At 41.8% G+C, this 9405-nt stretch overlaps 1 protein-coding gene across 1 annotated transcript in view; it reads left to right on the top strand.

The window, feature by feature from the left end:
- LOC104528923 (leucine-rich repeat-containing protein 7-like) overlaps positions 1-7554 on the top strand; it is a gene marked incomplete at its 3' end in the record, with an annotated part of 31886 nt that extends 24332 nt beyond the window's left edge. The window contains exons 9-11 of the mRNA XM_010173081.2: positions 893-992; positions 1883-2007; positions 7354-7554. Coding sequence (XP_010171383.2) covers positions 893-992; positions 1883-2007; positions 7354-7554 — 426 coding nt within the window. The remainder of the gene's footprint in view (positions 1-892; positions 993-1882; positions 2008-7353) is intronic.
- Positions 7555-9405: the final 1851 nt, after the last annotated feature.

The following is a 9405-nucleotide window of genomic DNA, read 5'->3' as shown; positions in this document are numbered from 1 at the left end:
TCCTGCTGACTCCTGCCAGTGTGCACCATTCAGGCAGACCCTCAAATCACAGAAAAAAAACCCACAAAACCCACCAAAAAATTTTTACTTTTATAGCTAAGCAAAAAATGTTGAAGCTGAAGGGAGGGGAGGGATAATAGAAAATTATGAGGGAATTTTAATGTATTTAATTAGGATTCTCATTTTTTTTGCTCTAATTTCCATTAAAAAAAAAAAAAAATTCATGACTCCTCAGCCCAGCCACAGAACATACACTTCCTTTTAAATGACAATATTTTTTCAGCATTTTGACTTTTCTATGGTATAACAGAGATTAATTTCTATTCTATTAATGATGACAGTCACTCCCATAAAATACATCAGAGCAAAGCAATAAATAAAAATAATCAATTGAAGTAAACCACAACAGCAACATCTGCATATTCAGAGGGGTTTTTACTGAATATGCACATTTTTTTACATATTACTGCATGTAATTTCTCCAGTATCTTGCACCAGGTTTACCCTCAGGTGAACTAGTAACTCTCATGAATTTACTCCTGGTTTACCACGGATCACAGCCATGATGTGGGTGTTTTAACCGTGTCCCCACAGCTCTGTTCTGCTCGTCCTTTAGTTTCCTCGGTGCTGTGACTCTGCAGATGCAGTCAGTACTTCTGATAATTAATGTTCTTCTGTTGATCCTGGTAGGAATTCTAGGAATTACAGAAATGAGGAATCTCCAGGAGAGGAGCCATTTCCACCAGGTTAATACCTGGTTTAGTCCATAGAGAAATTTATTTTCATACAGAGTTTTAATCTTGTATTTTCTCTTTAGCAAATGCTAAATCCCCACCTCGGTTTACACACGTGCTCTGAGTTAACAGTTCTTTGTTGTCCCTCTCTGGTGCAGTCCAAGGCTCTCATCCCACTGCAGACTGAGGCTCACCCAGAAACCAAGCAGCGAGTTCTGACTAACTACATGTTTCCCCAGCAGCCCCGTGGCGATGAAGGTAAAATGCCATCAGCAGTTCCCCAGGTGGGAACAGGGCTTGTTGGGAAAAAAACAGAGAGGATGGGGGTTCAGTGACACCTTCTGAGGTGCCTTGATCCCAAGATTGCAGGATCAGCCCCCAGCAGCGTGACAGGCTTCAGAGAGGGACCTGGGGGTGTTGGGTGAACATGAGTCAGCAGAGTGCCCAGGTGGCCAAGAAGGCCAAGGGCATCCTGGCCTGGATCAGCACCAGTGTGGCCAGTAGGAGCAGGGAAGTTCTCTTCCCCCTGCCCTGGGCACTGGTGAGGCCGCAGCTGGAGTGCTGGGTTCAGTGTTGGGCCCCTGAGTCCAAGAAGGACATGGAGGTGCTGGAGCGTGTCCAGAGAAGGGAACGGAGCTGGGGAAGGGTCTGGAGCACAAGTGTGCTGAGTTCCCTTGTGGCTGAGGGAACTGGGGGTGTTGAGCCTGGAGAAAAGGAGGCTGAGGGAAGTCCTTGTGGCTCTGTGCAAGTCCCTTGGAGGAGGGTGGAGAGAGGTGGGGGTGGGTCTGTTCAACCAAGGCCCAAGGGACAGGACAAGAGGAAATGGGCTCCAGTTGTGGCCAGAGCAGTTGAGATGGGATGTGAGGAAGAATTTCTTTGCTGAAAGGGTTCTGAGGCATTGGAAGGGGTTGCCCAGGGCAGTGGTGGAGTCCCCATCCCTGGAGGGATTGAAGAGTCGTGTAGACACAGTGCTGAGGGACATGGGTTAGTCGGGCATTTGGCAGTGTTGGGTTCATGGTTGGACTTGATGATCTTCAAGGGCTCTTCCAGTTGAGGCCATTCTGGGATTCTGTGACTCTGGTTTCCAGTTTTCTGCTGGGTGCACTGATGACTTGTCCTTGTGCTTTGCTGTTCCCGTTTAACTCTAGATTTCCAGTCAGACAGTGATAGTTTTAACCCCACTTTGTGGGAGGAGCAGAGACAACAACGTATGACTGTTGCCTTCGAATTTGAAGAAAAAAAAGAGGAGGAGGAAAATGCAGGGAAAGTCAAGGTAAGTTCTGTTTGATTTATTCTGATATTCACATATTATGGATAGGGACTGATTTATAGATCTTGAGCTGACTATTTTTGTATTCTAAATACCCAGAAAATACTCATCACACTGTTTCAAGTTCAGCAGTTGAGACAGAAGAACGTGTCTGTTCTCCCTGAAGTACACGTCACCAATTTCTGCTCTTGCTATTGGTGTCTAGACAGCAAAAGTGAGATTTCCCAAGTAATTTCAGGCCCATAACCCTAATGTCGGGTTCCTGATGTCACAGGTGTTTTGTCACAAAGGTAAAATTAACACTAAATGTTAGGAGACTTGGAATTTATATCCAACCACCCAGTTCTTTAGAAATATTTAGATCAAATAGGGGATCTATTCCATTTTACTCTCAAAGTGGAAGTTGATGAGAGTGTTGCAACTTCATGGAGTTCCAGAGGAATGTCAGTGGAGAAGGTGTCTCTCATCAATTTTGTAACCTACCAAAAATATAGATCAAAATATGAATATCCTCCTCCATTTATCTGCAATTAATATAATTCCAGAGTTTTCAACTGAACCCTTGACTGGTTACATTGTTAGAGGGATGTTGGCAGGACCATCTACGGTTACGTGGCATGAAAATTCCTATTTCTTGAATAATATAAAGGAATTACCCAGATCAAACACTTAAACACTGCAAATCTTTAACTGCAGTAGGAGACCCAACATAAAATGTATTGCCAGAGACAAAAAACATATGAGGATATTTAAATCCTATTTTAATTTTAAAATTAACAATACTATTATTAATGGCTATTTAACATTCCATTTAGGTCTTTTTGGAATTGTTTTTTTCTTTTTAATATTTTTCTCAATTAGGAATTTGCATCTAACTCTTGTAATCAGAGATAATGGACTCTGCTGCTTTAGTAAAACAGAAAATGAAGCCAAAAAGCAACCTTTGCCTCACAATAAGTAGATTAAACTGAAATTTTGCCTCAGAATAACACAGGTTTATGAGTCATATATGGAAAACAAAGCATCTGGGAGAGTTTTATATACTTATCAGAATTTTAACTGTGGGTAATATAGTTGTCTAAAGGTGCAAACCAACTGGAATATTAACAGAGAAATAGATACCGATTTCTAAGGTCAAGGAAGAATTTAATTGTATTATATGTTCTTTGCAAACATTATTTTAAATATTGAAATGAAATGTAATATACTTGGATATGGTAGAAATGTAATATACACTTAGACAGCCATTTTGGTTTTAATAGATTTCAGAACACTATGAATGACCGAAAGAAACGTTTCCTGTGAGGAAACTGTTCTTGTAGAAAAAGCAAATCCTTCATCCAGGGAATGCTGTTCTTCTGCTTCCCTTCAAATGTTGCCATCTGCTGTATGGAAAATGGGGAGCACAGCACCACGTTTTCAGCTTTCCTAGAAACAGCACTTTACCAAAATAGCTGCTGGGAGCAGATGTCTCTGCGTGGTTCATCCCAGGACCCAGCACGCTGCACCAGAGCTGTCCAGGATGCAATGGATGCGCTGGCTCCAGGGCTTCTTACCTGGGCTTTGCTCATCCCTGGCGGCCTCTGCCAAAGTCATGCTCTGTGGAGCAGAGCTGATGTTCCCAAGGTTTGATTTGCTCAACTGGCTTGGCCCAGTTGCAGCAGGACATGTGATGGGCAACCTGGGGCCAGGCAACTGCCAGCGAGAGTAGTGGTGTGTACCATCTGGGTGATCCTCAGAGTCATCACATCACAGACTGGTTTGGGTTGGAAGGGACCTTCGAAGCTCATCCAGTCCCAACCCCCCTGCCATCAGCAGGGACACCTTCCACTAGACCAGGTTGCTCCAAGCCTCATCCAACCTGATCTTGGATGTTTCCAGGGATGGGACTTCTACCACCTCTCTGGGCAACCTGGGCCAGGGTCTCACCACCCTCACTGGAAACAATTTCTTCCTTACATCTCATCTCAATCTCCTCTCTTTCAGTTTAAAACCATCACCACTTGTCCTTTCGCTACAGGCCCTGCTAAAAAGTCTGTCCCCATCCATGTGCCACAGGGCTGCACCTCTCCAAAACATTCTGGCTTGGCCATCCAAAGGTTGAGCGAGTCTTTACTCTTTGTATCACTGCTCCTTAATTGTGGAAGGGTCCAACACCAAAATCTATTTCCTGGAGTTCTTACTTACCTGTTCTCCCTCTCCTCCACTCTCACAGAGAGTGGGTGTAAACCAAGGTTGTAGCATGAGTCTCTTTCTGCATGAGACTCCTCTATTCCCAGATAAAATCCAATGTTCCTCTCCTCCATAACCATCTTAACGTCTTCTCATCCAACCCAAACACTCATTTTTACAGCTGATGCTGTAGTTGTTGCTTGTATAGAGAAGAATTATGAAATGAAACACTAAGCAGGGAGTTAGGAGCTGATCAGGTGTTTCCACCCATCTGTGTACCTCGAAGAGAGCATCTCCTCTCTCACATTTCTCCTTGTGTGCACACCAGATACCCATAAATACCTGTCATTTGTAAAAACTGAAAGTAGAGAAAGAATATTGTTCAAATCTGGGTCATCTTGCCAGGCTGTGAAAGGAAAATATCTCCATTGAAGGTGTTTGTGAGTTTTTTTCATATCATGGAAAACAGCCTTTTTGCCCAAGCTATGAAAAAGCGAGCCCAGATTCCAATTAATTAGATAGAAATGCTTATTTGCATCCTCCTGGTCTGCCCGTGCTCTTTCCCAGTCGTGCCAATTCATCTCTGTACATCAGTGACCGTAAGAGTGTTGTGAAGAGTTATCTGAAGTGTTCACCAGCCCGTGTTTCCATGCAGGCACATGAACTAAAAGTCAACTGCTGGGACCTTGGAGAACTTGGTGGTGTCACTCCATCCATGTGTTGCACTAGGTCTTAAGGAGGTTTTAACATGGACATTTTTAGCAGTTTCACCAGATTTCATGGGATGCATTCATATGTTGACTTAAATTATCAAGAGGCAGTAACCACAAACATTGGAAGCATTTTATAAAAGCATAAGTAGTTTTTACTCTTTATCTTTCGTAATTAAAGCTGAACTCTCAGCCAGCTCCATGTTAAGATAGATTTGGTAATCAAAATTGTTCAATAGCTTCTTTCTTCCATCAAGAATTTTGAACTTTGAAAATGCTCTTTTCAGGGTCAGGCTACTTTTGATGTAGCATTAAGCACACAAGAAGGACAGGGAGTACAGATTTCCTCTGTTATGATAAGTCTAAATCAGTGATGAAAATATCAGCATTCTAGTGGACATCACCCACCACAGCTGCCAGTATTGTCACTGTTTAATATTAATATTCCCAGTGATACAAAACTCTTGCTGAAATCCCCATCCACGACTTGTCTCTCTCATTAAAGCCTTTCAGTTAATTTTTCCTTGAGTGGTACTTGCTGAGGGTTTGCTCTACCACTTGACTTTTAGCTGTGTTTGTCTGTAGACCTTCTGCTTCAGTCATGGTCTGAATTTAGTGAAAAAGCAATTGCCTAATTAGGCCACATCTAAATACAATTTTTATCAACCATAAATCAACCAGAGCTTTAGTAATGCTTTACAGACTTATTTTTTCTGTTGAAAACATATGACATCACACTCATGCATTTTAACATGTTAGAGTCCTGTCAGAATCTATTATCCATAATGTTTATTCTCTTGTGGTTCAGAACTGTGTGCTCGTATTTCATATAGTTTTATTTTCCAAATCGATCATGTTTTTGCTTCTAAAATCTTCCTATCGACAGAGCACGTTCACTTGAATCCAAAATTACATTTTTCCTACTTGTTAGGAGTTTCAGATCCAGCAGCTGTAATAGTGAGCTGTTCCAGGTAAGCTCCCTCTGCTCGCCTCACCTACACAATGAGGTACAAGCTTCTTTGTGGTAAATCCTTCCAAATACTTATCACGTGGTAAATGTGGAGCAATTTCAAATTTCACAGCCTCCTGACTGGGAACAGTTATCCTGACATCCACAGCTTGCACTGGGAGCTGCAGTTTTACTCCATTGAAGGATTTTATTGCGTTTTCACCCCAAATTCAGGTTCAAAGAGAGTGGCAGGCACAGCCAGCATCTTCTGGCTGCGTTTGGTGGTGGTTACGTGGACTTGGACACGTGCTCACCATGGTTCACCTTGTGAATCCCAGGTTTGGTGCTTAAGCCACAACCAAATCTTTCACAGCTTGGAGGAAGGTGGTGGAGATAGGGCAGGTTTGCAGTGTGAAGGATGGAGCGAGGAGGACAGGAGATGCTCCCTGGAGGAGAGGGCCTTGTGCTGAGAAGGAAGCGTCTGCTGCAGGCCAGGCTGGAGGGACAGACCTCCAGGCTGCCCACATGCCCTGAGCAGCCTTGCCAAGGTTGTTCTTTGTTTGGATGCACACCCTGGTTTCCTCAGCATCTCTTCTCCTGATGTGGTGTGATGTTCAACAGACAGCGTACATCTTTGACACAGTGGGGGAGGTATGAGGAGAGGTCAGCACCATGTATGTCATCTTTCCTGCTTGGATCATTCCCAATGTCCTCAGAGCAATTTGCTGATCGTGTAAGGTCTTGCCAGTGGACGAGGTGTGATGTCATCCACGAGCCTTCTCAGCCACTCTTTACCTTTCACTCAACCCTGAGATTTTGTAGAATTAATTAACTCAAATTAAGTTTGCTTTGGATTTGTTTCTCTACTTCTGAGTGATAAAAATTGTAAACCTAAAACATGGAGTTTTCTAGAAAGTCTGTAGGTCTGTCAAAGTCCTATTGAGTGTGGATGAGTCATCCATTGACTTAGGATGAATTTTCTGGAGCGGTTGGTGTCTGTTTTCCTGTATTTTCCATATAAGAAAAGAATAAAAATAGACTTGAGCACACGTACATCCATTACACATCTCAAAGAGCAAATAGCTCCCAGTGGATCAGATCCTGTTCTCAGCTGCTGTAGATAATTCAGATTAATTCAGCACACTGAACATAGCTAAATTAGTTCTGCATTTACACCAGTATTGTTTTGAAAAAGTGTGATTTAATATGTCAGTACTCTCCTGCAAAGTGTAGAATTAAAATACAATATTCTCACAGGGTAAAAGATAGGCTTGGAGGGAACCATTCCCATCCATTATTTTATGTCACTGAAATTCCATTATAGGTTAACATAGTGTAACTGAGAGCAAATTTCAGTCCAAAAATCTGTGAAAATAGCTATATGTATCACCTTACCTCAAACAGATTAATTAAAAATTTGAGGAATTTGCACTTAGCTGTAGTACTGTAACCATGGATCTAGTTTGCATGCTGGTTTCATTTTCTATTTGTGCTTTAATTCTTTTTATGAATGTTCAGGTTGAAATAAATCTAAAACGTTATCCCACTCCATACCCGGAGGATTTAAAGAATATGGTAAAATCAGTTCAAAATCTGGTGGGCAAAACAAGCCATGGAGTACGGCCTGAGAACTCAACACCAACTGCCAACAGTGACCAAACTGTGAAAGACAAGTATGAGCACAAGTGGCCCATGGCACCAAAGGAGATTTCAGTGGAGGTAATGTAAAAGGATCCTTGTTCCTCTCAAGAGCTGGAGATGGGGTTTGAACCTAACTCCATCAAATGATATTCTGCATCTGCTGTGACCTTCATACCTCATAGTTTCTAGTTTCAGTCCATAAAGTTAATGTAGTTTTATATTGAGTTGCTGTTTTTTCCCTAGTACTACTGAGTTTATCAGACTGCATTTTTGGTTTGAAATCTACCTAGATCTGAATTTTAGATCTGAATTTAATATATACAAGCACTCTCCTAAATTTTAATGGTATGAGAGACTTGCATATTAGCAGGAGAATGGACCTGACCACGATTGACATCTCAGACTTAAGTAAGTGTCTTTCTGTGTCAAATATGTTAAGGACAAATCAGTTTGTTCTGTCTGACCCTACTATGCCGTTAGGTTCTGCTGCTTCTGTTGACATTACACGTAGCAGGTAGTCAATTAACCTTGCCAAAGGTTAATGAAGTCAGCAGGAGTGCTTCTGCAGCTGCAGGGAACTTTAGATCGGGCACCCCCTGAATAGCAACTTAAAATGAGTTGCAGAGTCCAACCCTTCGTATGTTTGCCTGAAGTCTTCTTTTCTAACACGAATACAGTCAGTGAAAGGTGAATTCCTGAGCACTGCAGTCCTGTGCAGAGCTGTCTCAGAGGACATCTATTCATTAACATTCACGCTAACGACTGACTTTCTGCAGGCACAATTTAGAAAGAAGGGAAATCTCTTACCCTGGCAGTATGTCCTGGTAGTTTATAAGCTTGGACAGGTCTCCATGAATACCAGATTCTTGAAAATCTTTAATGTTCAAAAGAAATAAATGAGGAAAGAAAAAAAAAATCACATTATAGTTTCACTCCTTTGTTATTTAAACATGATGAGAAATTCATTGTCCTTGGAATATTCCTGTCTGTGGCTAATCATGTATGCATGAATTTTTCTTCCTTAATTTTCTATATCCTGAACATATATTGGTTGTTCTTACATATTCCATATTTGACAGTCACTGTAGCTGCTCTGTCAGTATTGTCTGTTTTATTTACAGTTAAACATGTTCATTTCTTAAAAAAAACCCCAAACAAACCCTAAAATTTTCTCTTAAGGTGGCTTCAGAAGACTTCCTTCAAATCTAGACACAGTTTCAATTAGTACTTCGAACTAAAATATTAAAGTTAAATCATTCATGTTTTTAGCTGAATCTGAAATCTTGAATTCCAACATTATTCATTTTTTACTCATTAAATTATTTCTTACTGTGTAAATCCGGCCTTTGAACCGGCTTGTGGCGTGAGTATTGACATGTTCTGCTGTTCTCGCTGAATACCTCTAATTTATTTTGTGTCATTTAGCTTTTGAACTTGAATATTCTTAATAGCTTTCTGGGGGTTTTCATTATCCCTGCTGTGAACACCCACAGATTATCTCTCTGGAATTTGAATCAATGTTGTCTGACAAAGACATCAGGTGTTTGGTCTTGTGGTTCTGGTCACACAGGCTTCAGAAATAGGTGGCTGTACTGGTTTAGTTGCTGTTAAAGTAAATGTGAAGTTGTTAAACTAAAATGTTCACGTCCCAGTTAACTGAGCCACTGCAGAGTCCTGCGAGGATGTGGAGCCCTGTGAAGCCTCCATTGTGGAGGTGTAAGGAAAGAGGAAATGGCAGCAACACTGGAAAATACAACAGTTACTGGGAAACGCTTGTGTGCCCACATAGAATCCCAGACTGGTTTGGGTTGGAAGGGACCTTAAAGTTCATCCAGTCCCAACCCCCCTGCCAGCAGCAGGGACACCTTCCACTAGACCAGGTTGCTCAAAGCCTCATCCAGCCTGGCCTTCAACACTTCCAGGGAGGAG

The sequence above is a fragment of the Antrostomus carolinensis genome, unplaced genomic scaffold (genome assembly GCF_000700745.2).
Source record: "Antrostomus carolinensis isolate BGI_N321 unplaced genomic scaffold, ASM70074v2 scaffold11378, whole genome shotgun sequence".
NCBI classification, from domain to species: domain Eukaryota; kingdom Metazoa; phylum Chordata; class Aves; order Caprimulgiformes; family Caprimulgidae; genus Antrostomus; species Antrostomus carolinensis.
Note: the sequence above shows the minus strand (reverse complement) of the source record. Positions and strands in the feature narration are given on the sequence as shown.